We start from the raw sequence: 25,670 nt of genomic DNA, 5'->3' as shown, positions 1-25,670 counted from the left end.
GAAAATTGATGCATTGAGATTTTAGCAGCTTTTCCATCTGTCTGTATGTTTGCATATACGGTTAAAACCCAAACTTTTAAATGCAGTCTAATTTTGTTATATTTTTGTACAATCACATTTCCAGAAACATGATTTCAATCGAAGATTTCTGTGTAACGCATAGTTAATAACGCAATGCAATGATCCAGATGTGCAGTGGGTGGCAATGTTCTTATAGAGTGCAATACTATCTTAAATGATTTTATTTCACTTATCATTGTGACTGTTTCACTATAATCACTTATAAAATTGTGATTTTCTGTGTGTTTGCATTGGGCAATTCACAATAAAGGAATCTGAACCTGGACCTGATGTGACTTTGAATGTGATCTACTGGGATTTTCCACAAAAACATTTCTAGAGTTTGCAGAATATGATCTGAAAAACAGAAAATAACCAGTGAGAGGCAACAGGGACTTAAAAAACCCCCCACTTGTTACAAAGTATGCAGAAGAGCATCTCTGAATCACAACATCATGAACTGTAAGCAGCGGGCTACAGCAGCAGAAGAGCACACTGAATGCCACGCCTGTAAACTGGTACAGGAAACTGAGGCTACAATTCACAAAAACTCACCAGAGTTAAACAATAGAAGACTGCAAAAATGATGATGAGCCTTTATGTTTGTTGTTTTTGCTAAACAGCATGAAAGCATGGATCCATCCTACCTTGTATCAACAGTTGAAGCTGCTTATGTTGTGATCATACTGATTGCACAAAACTGTATTTGTTAAACTTTGAATGATCTACTGGGTGTGCTCGCTATCTCCCTGTTTCAACAGATGGTGTTTCATGATCAGATTTTGTTGTTGCAAGCACCACCGCTATGTTTATAAGCTCATCTATTCAGGAAACAAAGTTAAGTGAATCTGAGCAAGGGAGGCCATCACCCTGCTGAATAATTATTCTGAATTCTATTGTAATCCTTTATTACATATTTCAACACTAGAAAGAGATCAAAAGAAGCTGAGATGATTCCTGTGCATGGATATGTGATTAATGTTCATCGAACATTGTTTTGTACAGGTAATGGATTGCTGTGATCAGTGTGATGAGCATTTTGCTGACTCGACAGGAGGGAGGGGGTTCTCGGTGTACTTCATAAGGCCATTAAGAATATACTCCCTGGAACACAGTCTGAATAATCCCTGTGGCTTTGACTTCCTTTAATCATCTTAGCCAAAGCATGGCTCCCAATGTGCCTGCATGGGAACACCTGTACTGGGCCACAGCAAATGGATGGTGGTTATCATCTTAATCACCCTCCTGTTCCTCATGCAATACTCAGAAATAAGCAAGCGCATTTATGCTGATCAAGAGAATGCAAAACAAAGCAAGTAAGCTGAACTTTAATGCAAATGACTGAAAATGTAGTCTTAGTGTCAGCTGTTTATCTTTATCATTTGAATCCATCCGAAGGTCTAGTTTGCACACATCCCACATTAGGGGAGAAACAAACAGTACGGCAGGTAAAAGATACAGAACGCATGCAAAACTGGAGAAAATGTTTAAATAAGAGCCGGAGCTGCCATAAACTGTGTAAATATTTAGTAAAAGGTGGCGCTGTATGTGCAGCGTTATTTAATTTTTTTAATGGTAAATAATTTGTAAGCAATTAATAAGTAAATAAAAGTATAAGTTATTTTAATGCTTTTTAAATTATTTTAAACAGGTTCTTGATCTGTATTCTTGTGTATGTGCATCAGGTGGCCATTAGCCACAAAATGACTTATAAAACAATTACTTCTATATGTTTATAGACCATTATAAAACATTAATAAACATTAATAAGCACATAGATGCTATTAAATACAGTGGGGTTATGTTTCATTTGATATACTCTTTAGTAAACGAACAACTTGTGGCTACAGTTTTTAAATGCTAATCGCCATTCAGGTGCCGGGCTCCTGTTGCCAGGAAACCGTGGCTTCCCATTGGCCGCTGCCGCTCCACGTGATGCCGAGCCTTGACGTCACGCCCAGAGGCTGTGGGGCTAAACAGAGTGTGTGCAGCGGATCGGGAAAAGAACCTGGTAGAGTTTGGACTGCGAGCACCCGGGAAACTCCAGCTCACCTACCGCACAGCTCTGCTTCCTCTGAAACGTTCACCGTCCTCGTACTAATAATGGACTTCTAAAGAGACTCCTAACGAGCCCCCCACAGCAACTTGAAAGCGAGGTAAGCGGTCGCTGATGTTGTGTTCGTCTCTTCCTTCACAGTTTGCCCGCTTCCTCATACTTTGTTTCCCACCCCTCCTCAGTTTTCCCTCCCCGCACTCAGGTGAGATGACTTTACAGGTTGAAGAAGCGTCCTTGTACCGCTTCCAAAGCGCTTGCCTCCACTTTTATTCGCTTGTCTTAAATGACCAAAACAAGCAGCCTTTTTTGCACATGTTTTTCTAACATAACTTTGCAGTTGCAGAGGTATTTCGCGACGCTAGCAGCGGATAAAGCTTTACCTACATTTCTAATCGGATGAAGGTGCTTCTTGTCCTAAATGAGCCCCTGAAGAGAAGAGAGGTGTTCGTTTTCAGTCTTTGCACTCTCCATTTGATTGAAGCAGGAGTGAGAACAGGAAGTGAAAAAAGAAGGGAGTCCTGCTACCACACAAGGCTGAGTGAAGCAGGGTATCTCATTTCAGCAAATGCACATCAGTTAGCCAGTGGATTAAAGCAGGGCAAGGGTAGCTTTACTGGACTGGTGGTGCTGCTTCACCTTTGTCAGGTGAGTGGGCAATCTGCTTTCTGCAGAGTTTCTGGTTAAAGTGTGGGGTGTCTGGTCAGTGCACTAATAAGCTGTTGGAAGAAGACCCAGAAGGAAAACGCACAAAAAGGAAAGCCACTGAGAAACCACCAGAAAGCGTTTCAAATATTTGCAGGCTTCTGCTTCTCTTATCTGAGTCTTTTGCTTTTTGTTTGTTTAGTGTAGTTGCATGCACTGCAGACCACATGTAAGCCTGCTTGAGCTGCATATACTTAAGGCAAAGAGTCTCTGTTAGCTTAAATAACAGAAGTCTGAGCATTTTGACAAACATAACGTGTATTTTAATTTAGGATAAAATAAATCCCACTTGTAGAAGCTGTCCTTTTGATTTCTTTTGAGGGATGGTAAAGGCTTCAATTTTATATAAGTAAAACTGAAATGAATTGAATCTTTTGCTTTATCAAGAGACTCTGGCTTAACCTGACACAAATCATGTTTTGTTTTTCCTATAGAACACACATAAAACATCCCTCTCACTCTTCCTGAGGTTGAGCAAAAGTAATTAATAAATTTAATGCGAGTTAAATGGGTATGGATTGATTAATTTGGTTAGCTCATAACAAAAAAGCTGAATATTTTTGCTGTTTAATAGCAATCAATTGGTAGCAATTGGTGCCCATTATGTGAAGATTTCCTCCCAACAGCATGTAGAGTAAATAATTAATATATAAAATATTGACTCTGTTGGTTTCAGGTTTCCATGAGACGGACCAGCAGCTAATGTAGGATTAAACTGACTGAAGCTCCATCTCCAAGTAGCTCCTCCAGGCTTCAGTTGAACTCGTGCAAATTTCTTTCTTTTTTTAAGGCGTCTTTTTGGTTTCATTTGTTGATGTAAACACTGTGGTGCATTACGGTTGAGTTTCCTCTGATGGTTCCAGTGAAGTGGCCACGGGGGGATCAGACAGGGAGGTGGTGTGAGGGGGAAAACATTAACGGACACAGAAGCCGAGAAATAAATCCGAGAGTTCAGTGGTCCAGAAGAAATGGGAGAAAGGAGGGTCATTCGCATGCAAAGAAAACAGAAAACACACTCACACACGAAACCTCTAGCTTCCAGACTTCTGATTCGATTTTAGTAATTCAACAGCTCGAGCGGCCAATACAGCATAACAAGATAATTGAAAGACCTGTGGAGGGTGGAGTCGAGATAATGGCCCCCTTGGTGTCAAACGCTTTCAGGATGCTCACAGATGTGTGCTAAATTTGAACAGATGTTCTATTTTCACCGGCGTGGGTGTCTTCTCAGTTTGTTTTGGGCCAGACTGACCGCACTGGTAGCCTGGTCTGTAGTTAGGCTTGTCTGAGCAGCAGTCTGCGCCTCTTTAAATTGAATTACACTTTTTTTAGAGAGAGTAGACTGGGGGGGGATAAAAGGAAGTGAAGGAGAAAGCTGGAGATAACACGAGAGAGAAGAAACAGATTCCGACCTGTCACATGGACTGTGTTTTGGATAGAAAGCCACATTTCTGGCATGCAGATATCTCTGACTGAGAGGGGTGGGAGTTGTTTAGTCATCTGATAGATTGACATTTCCATCTCTGTAGCCTTTTGTCTTTACAACAGGCTGTTTCAGGGAGAGACTCACATTTAGAGACTCTGTGCAAAAATAAGCGGCCCTCTCATGCAATCAGTGGCATTTTGCTGTGAGTGTGTGATGGCGTTTGTCCGTTCTGCAGCTCTGCCTCCTTTGGAGTCGTCAGAGACGCTCCTTTTTTTTTCTTCTTTTTTTCGTTTTTATCTTGTTCTCATTCGCTCCCTCATAATGGCTTCGGTGTCATGATTGTGGTTTTCTGCAGCGCCTTGACGCACAACGCTGTCTCACAATGGGAGCTCATGTGCGCTGAATTATGATGAAGTTGTTGCCGTGGGAAGGGAAGAAGTCGTTTTTGACATTGGAGAGCAAAGTGCACGTTAAGCATATGTCGAACGCCAAAAGGTTCGTCGCGCAAGCATGAAGTTAAAGCTAGAGGAGCAGATGGATTAACTGTCTGTTCTGTATGTCCATTAATAAAACTGTGGATATGTTTCAGCTAGGCACATAAATTTGGTTTTATTTTATTTACTTATTTATTTTCTGGGGATTTACCAATAAATTGCTGGAATATTGGCTCCCTTGTCTGATATGTATCCTTGGAAAAAAACAGTAGCTGTTATTTTTCTGTTATTTCACATCAGATTTGTGCTCGCTGAGTTTTTAAAGAGTATGTGGTGAAAGGCAGAAGGACTTTCTTTTGTTTACATGAACAAATGAGAAAACAAAATGGTTATTTAAAACACCAGCATCATCCCAGACTTTCACAGTCAGAAGCTGGAGCTCCTTCAGAGACATAATGATATTCCCCCCCCCCCCCCGATGAAATGACACACCGGTAGTAATAAATGCATTGTTAAGATAAACACAAACAATAGGGGGTGTTAGAAGACAGAAGTGGCTAACTTTAAAACTTTAAAGCTGTTGCTCACGCTGAAGGTTAGTCGCTAGGCCCAGGTTACCCTGGAAACCCTCTGATGTATTTATATATCTTATCATAAGTCATCACCAGTATCCTGTCATCGGCAGTGGCTTCATTTATGCGTCTCAGAGTCAAGAAAAGCGTTTCATTATTTTCTTGGAGTTGAAGGTTGTTGACTTTCAGCACTCTCTGGTTGTCACGTCACTGAGAATCACTTCCTGTGTGGATGAAGAGCTTTAGTTTTTGTTTTAAGAGTAATTTGAGTTTTTGTCTCGGTTTTAATACCAAACTTTTACATTTTATGCAGCGAGCGATTGTTTTCATGTACTCTGAATCGTTTCTACTTTATTTGATGATTAAGACGAATGATTAAGGGTCTGTGTGTTTTGACCAGTGGTCTATAAATATGTTTGGGATCATGTCACCAAGAAATTCACGAAGTGATCAAATCTGAGAATCCAAAGTCAGAACATTTCAGCTGAATAGTCATTGATTCAGCTCTGGATGATGTTTCACATGTAATTGGAGTTGATTAAGTTTACCAACCTGCTTTGACTTTTAAGTTGTTTCACTTTTCCTAAACCTAAACCTTGAGTCGCTGTCGTACTAAGTTACTACAACTGAGTTTCACTGTTGGTCTGTGCATCCTGTTTCACCGGCAGAAACCCAGTGAAACCTCACTCACATCCTCAGACTGTGTTGGATAATCAGCAGCAATCCCACTCTGACCTTACGCTAAATAACACGGCAGATAGAGTTGCTCGGAGACATTCAAGGAGCTGCTAAGGCATGCTGCACCGAACAGCCGTCGTCACTTGTAACGTGAGTGTGTGTGCTCCCAGAGCTATGCGGCCTGCAGCAGATATCTGAGGTGCTTTGAGATGTTCGGGATCATCAAGCATGTGATCGCTGATGGATGGTGGCCAGAAGATGTTTATATTTATGTGTTTTAACCTTTGACATGAGCGAAACCTCACTTTTCCAGCTGCACGAGACTACCTATGATGCTTCAGTGTGTCTTTGCGCTTCGTTTCTCCCATTAAAAAATGCAGGAGTTTGTCGGCTTTGCACTTCACTCCGCTGGAATAACTCCGAAGTTCATCTATAACTAAAACTGCGCTTGTAAATAAGGCTTTCAAGGCCTTGTTGTTTGCTTTCATACTTCATTTTCATGCACCAAACGTCAGTCAAGTTGAACTCAACAAAGCAAACTGGCAGCGAGGATGAAACGAATTTAATAGAAACAGAAAGGACGTGAGATGAAGAACATTTTAAAGCTGCCAGCTGCTTGAACCTCGTCCAGTATTTCCCTTTCATTTGGAATATGTGTCGCAGCCTCCTCTTGGCACGTCTCCTGCAGAAATAAGACAGTTTATTTGTTTGTTTTGTTTGTCTTGTTTGTCTTGTTTGTCTTGTTTATCATTTTTGCCTCATGCTTCATCAAATCACCTGGTAACATCTTTGACCATTTATCCATTAAAGTGGTGGATTTACGTGCTAGTTAACGTGGACTGGCCTGAATTTTTGAATATGGAAGCACTTTAAAAAACCCCACCAAAAATAACATGGGGACAAAGATCTGTGATTTTCAGGTTTGAAGGTCGTACTAAAGCCTAGAAGGCAGCATATATAAGAGTTTTAAAGAGTTATACAGCCACAATCATCTGATCACAAATTCTTTCAAACGCAGATGAAGTGGAAGAGAACTGCAGATAAGCTACTCAAAGACGAAAGAGGCTGGTTGTGACGTCGGTTTGCCGTTGCGTAAACCGAGCCTCTGGGGGCGTTCACATGTGTCCTCGTCTAATGTGAGATGGTAAAAGTGTCATTTTTAATATCTTATCACAGCTGAGATGAAACAAACTTTTGAATTGCGGGTGGAGATCGGATTGCCGCCCCCGTAGGTCTAATAATTGCTTGCTTGTTAGGTCAAGGATAGCCGCCCTCAGCTCTGCAGCGCGGGCACAGATGCATCATATTTCATTATGAATGTGTCATTCATAAACTGTCTATCTGCGATCGTGTCTCTTTCGGCCTCTCGCGCTCTCCGTTGACCTCCTCAGATCTGTTCTTGGATTATCTGTTGGACTGTGGGGTTAAGATTTACCTGCAGGATATAAATGGAGCCTTGTGGCTGTTGCGTAAGTGGGCAATGAGATGTTCTGGGACGAATGCCATGTGGAGGCCCTTTGAGTCAAACAGCACGAATGAGTCAAGTGTAGTACAGTGCGAAGAGCTGTCTGCATACTAGGGCTGTGCAATTCGTTGGATTTTGTTTTCAAGACTAGAAAAAGATAAAACGGGGATTGTGGTGATGCTCAAATCCAACTTTACAGCAGCGGCTTTTGACTTTCTCTGAAAACTAAGCCCACTTGCTGTCAGACTGATGCATTTTAAGCATGTTAAGATCTATTTTATGCCAAAAAAAGGTTAAATATGTGTGTAAGTACTGAATCTTCCTTTCTACATGCGGTTGATTTCGGTGTAGTTCTTGGTGGATTTAAAGGTGTATTTTCTCTTCTCTTGGCTTTGATCCTCCTGTTGGTGCCACTGATGATGCTGGTGCTGCAGGTGTGCAGTTTGTTTGTTGGGCTGTTTTTGGAGTTAAATCTGCCTGGAGGCCCAGCAGGTGTATCCCGTCTTCTGCTAAAGACCTCAAACCTCGAACACTAAAGCTCATGGTGGCTGTGTGTGCACCGTCAAGGCCGCACTGAAAGAGACAGCCTGTTCTGGAGAGCTTCACTAACACCTGTGCAGGCTGAGGTCAGCGGCTCTATCTCAGGCCCGTTCTCCCCTCCTCGGGTTAGACTAGAGTCACACTCTTGTGCTGACCTTATGAGATGGTCGAGGGAGAGCCCGGCTAAACCGCAAGATCCGTCTACTTGTCAAAGCATTAGTTATGTAACGGTGCCATCTAGGGCTGCCACAAACGATTATTTTGATAGTCGACTAGTCACCGATTATTTTTGCGATTAGTCGACTAATCAGATCATCATCCATTGGACGTAAAACTACAGCTTATTGCACCAGCAGCATCTGCTCTTATATAACTATCATTAGCTTACAGCTTTAAGTGTTTAAGGTCTGTGCTAACTAAAAATAAAGACAAGATGATAGTTTATTAAATTTTAATGAAATCTGCAGATTGTTTCGGTGAAGTTTAATCAACTCCTTGCTATCTAAAATATAACGGGACACCGGAGTAAATTTTCCAGCATCTCACACTTCTGATAATCAGCTGTCTGCTTGACGTTTATTCAGCTGTGTAAGAACTATAACTTTAATCTCAGCCAAACCGATTTACTCAGGAACAAATAAAATACTAAAAAAAGACAAACAATAACATTTTAAGTTATCTAAGTGACTTATATATATTTAACCTGAGTCGCGAAAGACGGCAGTGGGTTTGAAAATGATCTGCCGGGAGTCCGGTGTTCTCACGGCGCTAGTGAGCCTCGCCCCCGGCTAGCTATCGAGCTAGTGGGTAACAGATGTCTCCGAAAACGTCGGAGCGCTTTTGAAAATATGTGGTGTCTTGATAAACTGAGCAGATATTTGAGGTTTACACAGCTACATTCTCGCCTGAAAATATGTTAAACATTTATTTTGTGACCCAGAAAGAATAATAAGAGTAACATTAAAACTAACTAGCTGCCGCCATTGTTGGAAACTGGGCTGGGCCGCGCTATGAATTCTGGGACAGAGCTTCTTCTTCTTCGGGGTTTAACGGCAGCTGGCATCCTTGTACATGCAGTGCTGCCATCTTCTGTTTCAGTCCGTTATTACACTCTTAAATCCTACTAATTCCTGCGTCTTTTGGGATCTTACAAAGCTTCAAACGACGCGTCGACTATTAAATTAGTCGTCGACGATTTTGATAGTCGACGTAATCGTGACTAGTCGACTAATCGTGGCAGCCCTAGTGCCATCGCTGGTCCGCCTGCAGCACCAGGTAAGAGCCTTACCGGTTAATTGTTGGCAGTGATCTCACAGAGCTAGAAATAGCGGAGTTCTTAGGGTGACTGGCTGAAGAGATGTTCAGCTTTTTTCCCATCAGTATTTCTTTTAAAATACACACAGACCTTCAACCGAGAGCCGTTCCTCTCGACTGTCTCAGAGGGCTGCATGAACTGTGCATGATAGTGGAAGAGAGAGAGCCATCCATGCCTGAATCGAAAACACATCATTAATGGCAAACCTGCTGCAGCTAAGCTTTAATTTAAGTTGGATTTAATTACATCTGATTAACTGAGGGAGACGGGGGTCAGAGCAAAAGGTTAATGTAACATTAGCGATGTTTACATGTGCAAAATTTCTTCAGTCTCATTAAAGCTCAGATCAGATCTTCACTGTTTACACGGACCCTAAATAAAATGATCGTGACCCATCATGACGTGCGTTTACTTGCCAAATAAATTGTTTTGACATCAGAATTTTCTAACCATCCGGAAATAGTAGAAGAAGTTGTTGATGTCCGATATTAAACAAACACCACTGTTTAGATTTCTCTGGCTAATGTAGCTCCTGCAGTTAAAAATGTAGTGCCACAGAGATGGTTTCAGATGCTTGTGAGCAAATAATGATGGTAGTAAACTGGGTTTGTTTGCAGCTGTAACTCCTGTGGTTACCCATAATTGCAGGGTGGTGTGTAAACGGCCTCACACATCATCATAGGAGTAATACTGTGCATTACTAAATACTTAGAATAACTTTATGTGCTTAAATCTGTCTTGTAGTTTTATACATATGTTTGTATGAAATAGTTTGTTAGTTTTTTATGAGCGGTAATAAAAAGGACAGGAAAACATTTGCTCTAATTGGCCTGTGCTTACTTACCAGTTAAACTGTAAATCATCTCATCAGTCACAGATCACAGTGGAGAGAAAAGAAAAACGCAGAGGAGATGCAAACTAGACACAGATAAACCTAAAGTTAAGTTTTCATTATATTAATTATTTGGCTCGTAATAAGTGTGCAACATGGCTCTGTGAGAGAAATGTGCAAATACAAATTAGACTGGGACAAAGGGGATTGGAGCATTAATTCATAGCCTCAAAGCAAACCGTCTAATTTTTCAAGGCTGCTGTGTCCTCATCAGCCTTTGTGCCATTCGAAGTTTAGTCTGCTTTTCGCTGGAAGATGTGGTGAAATCACTGATTTTATGAGTCTGATAACTCTTTGTCATCATCACCATCACTTTATTTCTAAAGCACTTAAAAAACTCCAACATAACAGCTGACCAAAGCGATGTATAAAAATGAGAGAACCAGAATAAAACAATAAATCAGCTATAAGTTAATTCATAAAAGCTAGTGAATTAACTAGCTTTTATGAATTAACTTATAATTGTATGTACCTGCGTATGGTACAGGTACATACAAAGGGCCAGAGTACAAGACAGATAGCAGCTCACACTGGGTAAAAGCCATGAAGTTTTAAAATCGACGAGAGATGGAACCTGTCTGGCCTGGCTAATTCCAATCAAAAGACAGTTAAAATAATCCAGGCAAGAGGCATGGATCAGTGTCTCTAGGTGGCTTCTAGACAGGATGGACTTGAATTTTGATAGCCACCTCATCTGAAAGATAGGCGACTTAACCACAGCAGGCCTCTCAAAATTTCAAAATCCCTGGTAGCCCTTCGGGCAGGGACTCTTCAGTTTTTGGTAGCCCAAAATAAATTTAAGTAGCCCGAATAAAAAAGAGAGCAATTTTTTGATTGATGTTTTGTTTCCTTTACAATATTATACTTTAATGTATAATATTGTAAAGGAAACAAAACATTAATCAAAAAATTGTTGAAAAACAAATTACAACATTGTATAAAAATTACAATCATCAACTCAAATACTTGGTTCTAATTGAACAGAAATTTATATGAACTTGTAAGAACTGTGTAGGACATGAATCAGTCTGTGTCAGATCCTGAATTTGAAATTTCCACTGAAGTCACGGGTAAGAGACAAGTGGAACCAAGATCTAGCTTTTTGAAGTTTGCAAAGACTGCTACATTTTGCCAGTGGTAGTTCACTCTTTGCAACATAGTACGCTGTTCTAAACAGATTTTTCAGGTTTATTTTTAGTATGTTATTTGCAATTGGTGTTTGTTCTGGGAAAGATATTGCAGACTGAGCAATAATGCATTTCTTGCATTTCTCATGGGTTCTAATGGGGGCCTTTCTTAAAATGACTGGTCCCAGTAACAAAGGCGCTTGTCGACTCAGAAATCGAGAGAAAACCAACAACACACCCGGCAGAACATTATGTTATTTACACGGGTGCACATAAGTGGTCCGCATGTGCGCATTCGCTGTCAAAATAAAAGACGCGCACCAGATAAGGAGTTGCAACGCGCGTTTGCGTCCATATAAAAAGCACTGTTTTTGTCCGCTAGAGTGGGATTTTCACGGCACATTCCGCACCACATCTCTGTGCGTTCATCATTTGTTTGAAGCCAGCTCACCTCCTGAAACCACTTTTCCGAGAATACGTGCTTCTTTTGTGGTTCGGACTCCTTCTGACATTTGTTTGGAGGTGGAGGAACACCAAAGTAATTGCTTAAAGGAGCTTCTTCGACATCTTTAAGAGTTCTAAACAAATGTCTGTCCTCCTCCTGAAAATCTTATGTATGCAAACACGCGTTGCAACTTCATATCTTGTGCGCGTTTTTTATTTTATTTTATTTTGACAGCGAATGCGCACCTGCGAACCAGTTATGTGCAGCCCCGGTTATTTAGCTCGTCATATTGCAGCCACAGAAATTCTTTTGTCCAAGAAACCATAAAGCTGCACTTTCTTTTTGCCTTATAGTCTGATTTGTCATAACTTTTCCGTTTTGTGGTAAGCTTTTCTTTGGCTGTCACTTCTTCACCCTGACCTGTCTTATTTGGCTCAGCAGAACTAAAATATATATCCTGCTGCTTTTACACACACACACATAACGGTCAGCGATTCTCTGCGCGATCAACCTCTCATATGTTTAAGCTTGCTGCAGGAGATTTCACTTGTCATGTTTGCATAGTAAGCTAACGATTGATAAGACGATGTCAGAGGAATTGGTGCGCAAATTATCATCACTCACCAATCAGTACTGTCGCTCTCTATACACAGTTCGCGCAATTGCAAAGTGAAAGCAAAAAAACAAGCGCAAATTCAAACGCGATTTCAATATGTCACATATTGACAGTGGCTCACCGATGCCAATTACATAATTACCCAGCTACATTTCCAAAAGAATGCAAAAGCATTGACATATATTTTTCCTTCCTACTATAGCCCAACGGGCAGGGCAGAGATAGATTTTGGTAGCCCGACTGGAAAAATCGCTAGCCCCGGGACGTCGGGCTAGCGATTTTGCAAGCCCTGCACAGTGTTGACATGTGACTCAAGTTTTATACTTAGATTAGTGATGCTGGATTTTTTTTTTTATGTGGGGCCAAAGAAGAAAAGTCAAAGGTAGGGATACAGCTGGAGCCACAGGATTTAAAAAGGAGGACCTCTGTAAATTTCTGTAAAAATTATGGAAATTCAGCGCTGTCCATCCCCTGATGTCATCAAGACAATCAAGAACCAATAATTTAAAGGAAAATAGATTTGACAGTCAACAGCATATAAATGAACACTTTCAAAATTTGATATTCATTCAGGAAGGCCTTCAGCTGGGTGTAAATAGCTTTTTTCCCCCTAAGGTAACTTGGAGATCGGCCTAAAGTCTTTCAATGATGAGGATGTACAGATCCTGAACAGGGAGGAACACTGGTTTGAGTTGAGTTGCCAGTTTTGTCTCTGCTATATCAGTTTATTCTTCTGTGATTATTTCAGCTCTTTAATGGTATGTACGGAAAATTAGCAACAATAAGCAAATTTTATGTAGAGTGAAAATAACCTTAAAAGCAACACATAGACATATTTAAACTGTCAACATGCTTTAATCCACCTCTGCTCTTTCCTTTTTTTGTAAAGCCATTAAGGGCAATACTAATTAACCTTCCCCCTCTGGTTTAAAGTAATGGAGAGAGGACGTATTAGCTGCCTCAGTTCCTCCATATTAATGTTTAAACAGCAAAGCTGGAGGGACTCTGTGTGATTAGGACCGCAGCTAAAAGCAAGCAAACTAACAAGCCATCAGTCGTTGTAGGAAGTGCCGTTTCATTCTTTTCTGACTAATTATGCGCTTTTCTTTTCTTGTTTATTTGGGCCCACTCACAGCGATAAACAGGAGTGATTGCAGGGTCAGTCGTCATGACTACGCAGGACCAAATAATCAAAAAAATGTACCCGAATCCATCGAGCAATTAAAATGCAGATTCGAGGCTGCGGTGGCACCAGTCAACGCGTCAGATAAGGGATGAGTTTATGAATGAAGTGGAAATGTCAGAAAATGTAGGAGAAAAATAAATGTTCAGAAAGGCAGATAAGCTAAATATATAAGCTTATATAAAAGATAAGCTTCTTGTCACAGTCGAGCTGAAGGAAAAAACAAAATAAGGAGCAGCTAAACTAGAAGTGCAATATATATATTTCAATATCATGCAATACTTTTCCATACCACAGTCAGTTCACAAGTTACTGTTTAATACTTGAAATGACTTCATATTGTCCCACATATTTGAATTTATTTGGCTTTGACTCTAATCTCTGCCCAAGATTTCTGTGTCCTCGGTGTATGTGTACAAATGGAAAATAAAATATTTTATCTTATCTTTTTAAGCTGAAACTAAACTAAACCAGAGGGTTGGGCACACGTACGTAACAGAAGCTGTGTTTTTGTATGTTAGGCGTAAAAATGTATTTTGGATGTGATAAGATTTCTTATAAAGATGGATTTTAAATGTGGGGTTCAAAGACACTTGGGGGTCTGGAATTCATAGCGGGAAATGATTTGATGGGGGACTGTTTAGACCATTAATGGGTACTACTGGTTATTAACATTGATTGCCTTCAAGTTCCAACAAACCCGGATCATCTATTCACTCGGTTTGCAGTTGTCTTAGCAATCCTGGGTATGCAGAACTTGCTTCTTAGTCCTAAGCTGTAAATACTGTGTTATCTTTTCTTGGATGATAAAATGTCTGTAAGGAATCACTACTTCTTGCGGGACAACCATTCACTGAGGGGCAGAGTGACTGCTTCATGACTCTTTGGGGTCGTACAGAAGTGAACTAACAAAATTAGCCTTTCAGTATCGCAGGATGTTTCTAATTTTAGAGATATTGCACTCTGATTCTTACATGTGAATCAGTAACATGATGTGAGGTTTTTATTTTTGCTCTAAATGCGGTGAACAAGTAAAACAAGAAAATAAACAAAATAAGCTGATATGTTTTTTGCAGGCTCAATAATTTATGAACTGACACCCTGAAGGTTTAATTTCATACAGTAACTTTTAGGACTATTAAAGCTTATTAGAAGTATGATAATGAACAGATGTGCCTGAAAAAGGAGAGCCGTAAAGGTCACCAGACTCACTACAGGAATCACTGAATGCCCATAGGCTGTATATAAAAGATGGTCACGGTGCCTCAAACCTGCACTTTTTTTGATGTCCAGCAGGGGGCTGGTGCAGATTCCACAGAAGTCTGTGGGGAATCAGACTTAATGCTTACTTACTAAGGCTTCAGTGGGAAAGGGTTCAATCTGTATCCTCATCCTGCTTTTTTCACACTCAGTTTCACTTCACCACAAAGACATTGTGACTTCTGCCACATCTCCAGGGGCTGAGCTGAAGGATCAACAGCAGTACAAACATAAACAAGAGCAGCCCACATTACCAATTGGTCGAGGTGTTTTTGCCCTCATGTAACCAGACACAGCTAATGTGCTCTGTTACTTATACAACAAACACTGGTAAAATTCTGTGTAGCATACACAGACTACCAATTTTCCACAAAAACATGCGGTCCACAGCAGGCTATAGCCTGCAGGTTAAGCAAAAAGCAGCATTCCTTAAAATCCGGTTTAAAAAGAGTTAAAAATAACGCCAAAGATCTAGAAGACATCCTGCAGATACCAGCAGAATCCTGAGGAGTGTAATGTTTAGGGAACGGTGTCCTCAGATTAGTGTGTGTCTTTAATGGGTTTATGAAAGGATAAAGCCCCCCTCTCTGTCCATATATCAGCTATACCCTTCAGCTCCAGACTGTTTGCGTCTGTCTAATTTAAAGGCACAGACTCGCTTCCCTGTCCGTACATCCACCGTGCAGTCGGAGACCCCCTCCCCTCCGTGTGGCGTTTTGCTCCAGGATAGGTGTGTAAACAGGTGCTAATCTCTGTTCCCGCTGCCGCAGAATGGGAGTGAACTACTGGTAAAACAGCAGGGAGCTCGTCTGAGGTGGCTGCCGCACTGTCTGCGCTCATTGTTTACTCTGAGTTAATTAGAGGATTATAGCCGCCTGTTTATGGAAAATGTGTGAGTGTGAAATAAAAGAAGACGAAATTGGATTTAAGAAAAACCAATAAAAACACAGACTGTTTAATTCAAGGCACGCGCACACACTTTCACACTTGCTGCAGGATTACTTAAACTACTGTCACTGCTAAATGAACTGATGAGGGTTAAATCTGTTTCCTGCCTTTTTTTTTAATTTTATTTTTTTTCTGTAGCAGAAGTTTGACTTAATCCTCTTAGCTATAAGAGCTCATGCTGTTTCCACAGTGTGTATGAAGCTCTGTCAATGAATTAATGGATCAGCTAAATGAGCAGAAAACTGTCTGCATACATGATGATGATGATGATTAAGAAACTGAAGACTGTACCTGTATGTTTCACTCAAGAGCTTACAATAGACTAACGTGTAGTTATTGTGAGCTAATAAGTTCACATGTGTTTGTTTTTGCTACATTTTATGAGGTTTACAAGTTTCATTGTCAAGATTTGGAATAGGAAAAAGGCCAAAAGCCTGAGTGTAAACAGAGAGGTCCTGGAACTTTATTACCCTTCCTGGAGCAAAGTACCTCCACTGCTTCGACCCGACCTGACATTGCTGATTGTATCTGTCATTATCCTCGGCTAAGCTTTTTACAGCTTCCCTCTTTCTTTAGCCTGAAGAACTCAGCAGCAAGCAGTGTGACAAGGGAGGGTGCTAAACAAATTAGCTACAGGGGAAGACGATGGACTTTGTCCTCTGCTGAGTTTCCTTTCTGCACCAAATTATTAGTTATGGAGGAGTGCAACATTTGTCACACTGTGTTTATCTTACTTTCCTCAATCAAAATGAAAGAAAAGCTGTCAGATGTTTTGATACCAGCTCAATAAGCCATCTCGGCTGCGATTACAGAGGATGTTGATAGCTGTGTCTGCGAATGAGCCTCAGAGTTCATGCAGGAAATGAAAGATGCATCTGCAGAGATGCATGCACAGGCAGAAAGGCATGTTATAGGTGTGGTTGTGCATCTGTCGTAGTGCTACACCATGAGAACATACAATGGTCTTGTGTTGCAGTTGCTTGTGCACAAGATCAAGGTTATGCTTTCCTTTTATCTAGTGTGTGTGTGTGTGCGCGCGCATTTTTCCATTTAATCAGCCACCAAATAAATGAAAAAGATAAAATCACATAAGATAAGAGAGCATGTGCTAGTTCAGCGCCACATAAGTGATTTCCCTGCAGAAAGATAAGAAAGAACAGTGGAGAATATAAACAGATTTAATCAGTGACATTAATTTAATCAAAGGCATTAAATAAAATTTATAAATGGTACAAATTATTATTATTATTATTATTATTATTATTATTATTATTATTTGTATACTGTTTTTGTCCTTCCTATTTCTCATTCTTTCTGACCCTTGTGCTGCTCTAACATGTGAATTTTCTGGGTGTGGGATTAGTAAAGTCTTCATCCAAGGGAAAAATTATAAATGCACATTTTACCAAAGTTTGTTTGACATGAGCAGCACAAGTAAATGTGACGTTACAATGCTAGGACATGCCAAAACACCTTAAGGGATAGGTTTACTGCAGTTTACTGTTTTTTGCTCTCATCAGGCTAATTTCTGGCTGCAGCATGCACCGATAAACACAGAGGGAGACCAGCATTTAGCAGATAATATTGGACTGGATGTTTATCAGCTGATGGCAAACTCGACTCAGCGAATGAAGCTGTTGTTCCGTGGGTGATGAATGTATATTGAGCTATTCACTCACTCATATGACAGAGCAAAACCGTTTTTCGGCTGTAAAATGTGGATTTATTGCCTTGCCTAAAAATAAAAGCTTGTGATGAATGGTTTTATGTAAATATGAGATATTTACGCGGAAAAGTTAAAGTGTGAAAATGCATTAAGCGCTTTTATTCCCATTTATATCTGCTTCCCGCCTCCTGTCTCAGTAAGCCTCGAGGTCACTGCAGATGATTTTCTAACAACCTTTTAATGTCTTCTGTTTTCCGCTGTCAGCAGTCTAAAGCATCGCTGCCCTCACACCGACTACAGCCTCAACGCAAGCAGTGACCATGGGTAAACAGAACAGCAAGCTCCGTCCCGACGTCATGCAAGACCTGATGGAGAACACGGACTTCACCGAGCACGAGATCACCGAGTGGTACAAGGGCTTCCTGCGGGACTGCCCCAGCGGCTCTCTGTCCATGGAGGAGTTCAAGAAGATCTACGCCAACTTCTTCCCTTACGGTGACGCCTCAAAGTTTGCTGAGCACGTCTTCCGCACATTTGACGCCAACGGAGATGGGACTATAGACTTCAGGGAGTTCATCATCGCTCTGAGCGTGACCTCACGTGGTCGGCTGGACCAGAAACTGAAGTGGGCGTTCAGTATGTACGACCTGGACGGGAATGGGTACATAAGCAAGGCCGAGATGCTCGAGATCGTAACGGTGGGTCTTGCTTTGTTTTTTTGTTCCTTTCTAACTTTATTTCCCTCCATCTTTCTGCTTCTCTAGCTTTATGTACCCCTCAGGCTTTTTAGAGGGAGCTGCATGCCATCATGCTCCCCTGCTCATAAAACTATTCCTGCAGTGGAGCAATATTTTGCTCAGCCATCCATACCAGCTGCTGCATCATATCTGCTTTTGTGCTCTGAACCATTTCACTGCCCACAGCGGGGAAAGCAACGATGTGTAATTTAAGAAACCAGCAGTTCCTCTCTGCTTCCCTAAAAAAGACTCTGCTGCGATGTGTGGTCCACCTTCTGATTGTCATATTGGCTCAACACTAGTTGGGACAGCTGCGCACTTCCCCATCGTTACTCTACAGGAAACAGGCTCCTCGCCTTATTGGACGAATGCTTCAGACGTCAGTCGGAGCATCACGTACGCTCTCACACAACCCAGCAATCCTGTACACATGTTGTTACATCACACGTTGCGGTGCTAAATTGAGCCGAGTACCAAAGAAGGTGTAATCCCATTCTCCAAAGTCGGTGTTTATTTAAAGCGCATGCGGAAGGTGAGATGGAGCCTATATCTGGACATAATCCGATACATTAGCTGTTCCACGCAGGCCGAGTTTGAATTTAGTCTGTAAGACACAGGGTGGCTGTGGCTACAATGTAGCTGCCATCACCAGTGTGTGAATGTGTGTGTGAATGGGTGGATGACTGGATATGTAAAGCCTTTTGGGGTCCTTAGGGACTAGTAAAGCGCTATAAAAATACAGGCCATTTACCATGATGAATTAAGTTTCTTTGTAGTAAAACTGTTTAAAAAAAAAAAAAAAGTTATAGTCATATTATGAGGAAAAAGCGGTGAACTAGAGATTTTTAGCTAATCCAGTTGAAGGACCTATTTGTCCATCCATAAATTACAAGAACCTCTATGCTTTCATGACTCATCCAGTGGGAACGCTTTCTGGCCAATCAGCGGCATGCATTCTGTTGACGTCACATTTGTGGGTTGACTCAGCTCACCTGGAATCCTGGCAGAGATAGTGGGGGGATACCAGGTTCTGCCACCTCATGGCACACCCTAAAATGCGGGCCGAGTGGGTACTAGTGGAAAAGAAGTAGCTTATGAGATGATGAAATTAATCACCATCTAATTTTCAGTTGCAATGATGAGAAAATTCCTCACGATAACAACAAATGTTTCACTTGTTCTCCCATTAAAATCATCCCATGCAGAGATGCAGGAATGAAAGGAAGGTGGGGGGGGGGAAAAAACCCGCCACCCACAACCCTTCAGATTTAACAAAATCTGAATTAACAAAAGTGATTTTCATATTTTTTTAACCTTTTTTTTTTTTTTTTAATTGTGGAAATTTTCTTCTGCTCCATATATTTAATAAAACCTAAAACAAAAATGTCAAAGAGTATTTCTTTTCTTTTGTTTGTTTTTTTTATTTTATTTACATGAACGCTTTCTGTTTATTTCCCTGCGGTGAAATCAGGCAGCAAAGAGTGAAAAATAAATGAAAGGGCCACTCTATCTTGCTTCTTCCCTGCAGAGATAAGTTGATCAATGGGTCACTAAGATGATCTTTTTTTGTGCACTTTGCAGTTGTGCTTAATGGACTCCAGTTTTCCACTGAGATATCATCTGTTTGTAATGCATTACAGCCACTCTTAGAAAGTTTGAACCTGCATAAAAGGACATTAAGGTTATTTTGTTGTTCAGTGCACGAAACACTATTTCGGTACTATTTTTCCCTCAAAATGTACATACTGAAACTGTTTTTCCCCCCATCTGTCTTCAGGCCATTTACAAGATGGTTTCCTCTGTGATGAAGATGCCTGAGGACGAATCCACACCTGAGAAACGCACAGATAAGATTTTCAGGCAGATGGACACAAATAGAGATGGTAAGGCTTCCTTATTATCTGTTCTTATTATTTCCATTTATTAATGTCAGCAAAGGATGCTCATGTTCAACATTGCAGTTTTCAAATAGTTTGTCTACAATACTTATACATACTCAGCGTGAGTATGTATAAGCTCTGGTAGTGGAGAGAGGACACGAAGTTTTATCAAAAGCAAGCACTTTATTGGCTGTTTGTAGTCCAAATACTACACTAAGTAAGTATTTGAAAATCAGAAATCAACACAGAAAACGTGGACAACATCAATAGATGATCTGCAAGGAAAATGGGACTGTTTATACACTGAGAGCTGATGGGGAATGAAACAAATGTGAAGGCAATCAAGACGATTGTAAAGGCGGGAAGTAAAAAGGTCGAAAGCAAGGAATTTAAAAAAGGGTGAAACTGCACTTCTATAAGGAGGCAAACGCTAAATAAGATCTAAAGAGGAAGAAGAGCCACAGGGTTGAACAGAGGGAACTAAAAAACCCAGGAAGAGGAATTCAAAAAACCAAGAATTCAAAACTGACACTAGCCCACTAAAACTCCATAAATTCAATAAGAAGTAAAGCCTCGTCCAGACAGGAAGTGATTCCCTCATCGCCTATCGCTCTGAAGCGGTAACCCTGCAACCTATGCATTACCTTGCAGTCGCTTATAATCTGTGCCCCAATGGGTAGACGCTTGTATCGCTCGCCTTGTAGTTGAGAAAAGTTCATCTTAGGATCTGCCCCCTTTGCATTGCCATTTAGTAATTACAAATGATTTCCTGTGTGGACGCAGCCTCACGATCACATTTACAAGTATGGAAACCCTCAACCTGACAGTAACAACAACAACAAAACTAGCAAGTCTTAAACAGCAGTGAAACTAAAGAGAAATCACAACTTAATAATAACATTAACGGTGATGTTAATAATAAAAGCAAACAAAAAAGCTCAAAATCCACACAGAACCCTGGAATCATGACAGGATCTCCCTACAATGAGATCAGTCAGCTATGACTGTGTCTACAGCAGCCCCACCCACCTTCTGTTCAAACCTTCTGTTTGCATGGGTTGTCTAATAAAGAGAGCCAGATTACGACACCACCCCACACACACAACGCACATCTAAATTTTGAAGGTGCTCTTCAGATTTAGAGGAAACTGTTTCACTGGCAGCAGCAGCAGTTATCAGTCTTTTTAACTGCTTTGTTTTAAATTGCGCCATTACAGGAGAGGAGGCCTGTTACTTCATGGCTCACTGCTTTTTCCAATTTTTTTTTTTTTTAGTTTTATTGCAGCTACATTTTAAGCACAAATCCATTTCTTGATTTTTCTGTGTCTGTCCTTAAAAACTGGTTCCCACTCACAGTTGGTGTGGTTGTGCTTGTTGTCTCTTCCTCCTCCTGCCAGCTTTTGCAGCAGTTCATGGATTATAAAAAAGAGCTGAAAAAATAGTGAATATATATTTTTTGAAGCTGCTTTTTAAAATTGAACTATTCATATTGCAGCACCTGTTAAAGTCATTTATGTCTCTCACAGGTAAACTGTCCCTGGAGGAGTTCGTCGATGGAGCGAAGAACGATCCCTCCATTGTCCGACTGCTTCAGTGTGATCCCAGCAGTGCTGGGCAGTAAAACGAAAAAAGGACTTTTTCCACTGCAGTTTAATAGATTTAACACATTTTCAAAATCTCTCCCATCTGACACACCTGAGATTTTTCTCTTCCACATGGGATACCTCGAGCTTTAGAGGCACATGAACGCAAACAGACACAGATTAACATGCACATGCTACAAATAGTATATAATCTTTCAGATTCCTACATGCACACACGGCTCATGCGCCTCTACGCCTGGTCAAAAACTCCAGACAAACACATGTGGGTTATCTCACATAAGGTACAGATATAAGTCAAAAGAACTGAAATCCCATCAAAGACTTGTGAAACGCAGAGTGAAAGCTGTGCTTTCTGTCTGAGAGGACGGCCAGTGAGGATAATTCAGCACATTTGTGAGGTACTCTGAGCCAAATCAAGTTTTGGCTGTTTGTTTTCCTCCCCTTTGTTGTTATTGAAAGCATTATTCCTGATGTAAAAGGAGTCATGCTGGCTTTGTTCTGTGTGACTGACTGACTGGGTGGTTCTTTAAGTATTGCAGTGTAAATCCATGTCAACACTGGAAAAAATGAAGTAAGTAAGCGTGGGCCTAAAAGCGTTCTGAGCTTACAGTAGACTGAAGATCTGGGAATTGTAGTTTTTAACCAAAGAGTAATTGTAGATGGGGATGAAAGATTATTATTTTTTGTTTATTTTTGTCTTTTGTTTGAATTTTTTTTGTACATTTTGGAGGAATGTTACATGGAACCAAAACTGACTCAGATGTCTAAATGAAGGGGAATATCGTGACTACAGATTACAACCATCTGCTTCTTTGAAAGTGACTTTTCATGCCAAGTTCTGTATCCACACCCACACATACAGTATGTACACACATTAATTTTAACTACGAATACACGAACTTGGCATATGCATAGAAACCGAGCTGTGATTCTCCTTCAACTATAGTTCAACAAGTATATAATTTGAAAATCAAAGATAGATGTTATATGAATATATATAGTACGTACTTATATATTCTTTTACTCTGTGGTAACATTGTAGCAATTCGCTGCAATGGAAGAGATTCATTTTAAAATGTTGACATATAAATTATTGGAATGTGATGATGAACATTTTCTTTTTCTTGACAAACATGATGTGGAAGAAAGTTGTACAGTATATTCACTCATATTTATGCTAGAGATGTTAAAAAAAAAAGGAGAGGACCACACATATTGCTATGCATTCAGCTTTGAATATCATCTGCTGCATTTTAAAACTTTTAAAAGTCTCCTACACTGACGTAAGATAATAAAATGCCGGCAGTTAAGTTTTTCCACTTCTCAGCGTCGATGTTTAAATTCCAATGTAATCTTACATTCTTGCGCAAATGTGACGTCGTGTCCTGAACGTGCAGTTTTTGTCTCACGTGCAAAAAAATAAAAAATCAATCAATTTCAAATTGATGCTGTGACAGATGTAAATGATAACGGTTGCTTAACTGACAGGTCGATGCACTGACGTTACCGTACATAACCACCTTTATTTGTGAAGCACTTTAAAATGACCACAATGGACCAAAGTGCTGTGCGGAGGAATAAATAATACATAGTAAAGAACTACAACACACTAGCTCACATGAGGTATAAAATACACATTAAAAATACAAGTGAAATTAATAAAACACACAAAACATTAAAAGTAAAACAGCCATACAATAATACAGATGAAACAAGGGTGAAATAAAGTCAGCATCTCTCAAGCAAAAGGTTTTTTAGGATTTAAAGCTGAACATGATGTAAAGGAAGTCTTCTTGTCTGGATAAATGTGATATTAAGGTGGAAAAATGATAATAATTTAATTAACACTGTTAACATTTCAATGAGGCGATTGGTACTACAGTCTCACATGTCATTTCAATAGCATCTTGTGGTCAAGTGCCAAATGTAGAGGAATTTTAAAAAAGGAAAAGAAAAAAACACAGTATTGTATCTGTTTATACTGTACAGCTGTGACCTGTCGAACAAAAAAAATAAAATCCAAAAAACTGTCATTTTGTAGATTTTGTATTGTTAACTTGCAAAATGTGTTCTGTGTAGGATGTCCATTTTGTTATTAAAATAAAGATAAAATGGGGAAAAAGGCTTATTGTTTTTTCACTGTCTTTAATGATATTTAATTTGAAGACACACTGTTAAGGAAGTTGACTGGAAAAAATGTCTACGTCCATTAATTACTTTGTAATTTTCTCTGCAGGCACCTCCACATGGGTTATGTTTGTGATGTTATGACAGCTACAAATACATATTTCTCCACAGGATTAATTAGTTATAATTTGTGGCCTTTTGACTCCTCATGCCATAGCAGTCTTATAATCCCCAACAGATTATATACAAGGCTTAAAAAAAGTGGAAAACAATAATGCTGGATATCTGTATTCATATGGTCTGGGTAATGTGTTAGGAACTAAAGAATGCCATATTGTTTAATGGAAATGGAAATGACCAACCCACAGTGGGCCCCCATGTGGTTGTGCGTGTGCCTGACAATGTCGGGGCATGCTACTAATGAGTTGATGGATGATGAGAGATCTCCTCCCACATCTGGATCCGGGCATTACTGAGCTCCTGGACAGTCTGAGGGGCAACCTGGTGTTGTCAGATGGACCAAAAAAATAATGTCCCAGAGGTGTTCAGTTGGATTTAGGTCAGGCAGCCTTGGGGGCCAATCAGTGTATCAATTCCCTTGTCCTCCTGGAACTACCTGGATACCCTCTCCACATGAGCCCGGGCATGATACCAGTCCTGCTAATGGGTTAAGGACCTTCTAAGATCCTTTTCAGCTCTCCTAGAGTAACTGCCTGTCTCCTGGAATTTCCTCCATGCTCTTGAGACTAACTTTTTCTAGAGGACTGCAGGTGCAGCCTTTGGTAGGGTCCAGGTATGGCCTCATGCTACTACTAGTAACACAGATCCTAGCCAAATACAAAGCTAGTAAAAACAAAACAAAAATCAACAACAGAAAAGATGAGGAATGACAAAAATGGCCTCCAACTGTAAAATCACTCCTGTTTTGGAGGTTTGAACAGAGGGCCCTTTATCATGTTTCCACTAAGTGCAATATTTATTGGTGATGTAAAATGGGGAAACAGAATGACTCCAACCAATTTATATAAAGTCTTATTAGTTTTAGTGTGTTGTTTGTGTTTAGTTCTAATTGGTAAAGGCTAACATGGTGATAAACTATGAGAAAATGACATGCTAGCATACCTGATAGGTGCCAATACGAATGCCAAAATGAAATAATTAATAATTAATAGAAAATACAAAGCATCATGAAATAAACTGTCACTGCAATTCATCAAGACCCTAACGTGCTGGTACCCTGCACAGCAAGTAAAGGTAAACAGATCCCAAATAAAAGACTAAAGCAGAGGACATCAGGTAACCAGTTGTCCCAGAATGCATTCTTATTTAAATCACAATGGTGGCAGAAAGTACTACAAACTATATGTGATTTTCTTGTGTTTCTGTGTTGCCAAATATACTTTCAAGATTTGTTTTTAGGTGACAATGTAGTGGTGTGACCTTTAAACATCTCTTGGAATTTGCAAGCTAGCTATTTGCAAATGTGCTCTGATATTTATGGAGATGCAAAGTCTTGCTGGCCTAACAGCCACCTTGCCTTGCCAACATTCGGCTGCCCAGGCGGTTGGAATTAACAATACTCACCGAGAACAGCCTGGTCCGGGCACACTGTGTTCAAGACCCCATTCACTGTAAGGACTTCTGTTAAACTGAAAGCATATTCATGAAAACTGTTCACCAAGTCACAGCAACATCTTGGACAGCTTTCTTAGCTGTTATGAAACTGCAATGAAACTCAAACATTTGGAGCCTCTCTGAGAACAAAAGTTGAACTAAATATTTTATAAAAAAAAAATATCAGTGGCTCCACATTATAGTTTATACATTCACTGAACAAGTTAAAAGAAAATGCCTGGATCAATCCTGGGAGGAGAAATAAAATCCCTTTAGGATTACATTAAAAAGAGTATCTGATGTAAGAATGAAGCGCGAAACAG

At 40.2% G+C, this 25,670-nt stretch overlaps 1 protein-coding gene across 2 annotated transcripts; it reads left to right on the top strand.

Moving 5' to 3' along the window:
- Window positions 1-2,065: 2,065 nt before the first annotated feature.
- LOC146609687 (neurocalcin-delta B) lies at window positions 2,066-23,717 on the top strand. 2 transcript variants are annotated; one of them, XM_085345798.1, is made up of 4 exons: window positions 2,066-2,216; window positions 17,653-18,083; window positions 19,900-20,005; window positions 21,529-23,717. In XM_085345798.1, the coding sequence occupies exons 2-4, from the start codon at window positions 17,706-17,708 to the stop codon at window positions 21,621-21,623; spliced, it is 579 nt and encodes a 192-aa protein (XP_085201924.1). In that variant the 5' UTR covers window positions 2,066-2,216; window positions 17,653-17,705; the 3' UTR covers window positions 21,624-23,717. The 2 variants fall into 2 exon arrangements, with proteins under 2 accessions (XP_085201924.1, XP_085201923.1); XM_085345797.1 differs by having other exon boundaries at window positions 17,650-18,083.
- The last annotated feature ends 1,953 nt before the right edge of the window (window positions 23,718-25,670 follow it).

The sequence above is a fragment of the Diplotaxodon limnothrissa genome, linkage group LG22, assembly GCF_057381915.1.
Source record: "Diplotaxodon limnothrissa isolate DT_005_m linkage group LG22, D_limnothrissa_male_GT1.1, whole genome shotgun sequence".
In the NCBI taxonomy this organism is placed as follows: Eukaryota; Metazoa; Chordata; class Actinopteri; order Cichliformes; family Cichlidae; genus Diplotaxodon; species Diplotaxodon limnothrissa.
This window is presented reverse-complemented; position numbering and strand designations above follow the sequence as displayed.

Excerpts from the sequence above, each read along its gene's own strand:
- LOC146609687 (XM_085345798.1), top strand. The coding sequence starts at position 17,706 with ATGGGTAAACAGAACAGCAAGCTCCGTCCCGACGTCATGCAAGACCTG. Across the intron at positions 18,084-19,899 it reads AGATGCTCGAGATCGTAACG|GCCATTTACAAGATGGTTTC; the intron begins GTGGGTCTTGCT and ends ATCTGTCTTCAG. Across the intron at positions 20,006-21,528 it reads GATGGACACAAATAGAGATG|GTAAACTGTCCCTGGAGGAG; the intron begins GTAAGGCTTCCT and ends TGTCTCTCACAG.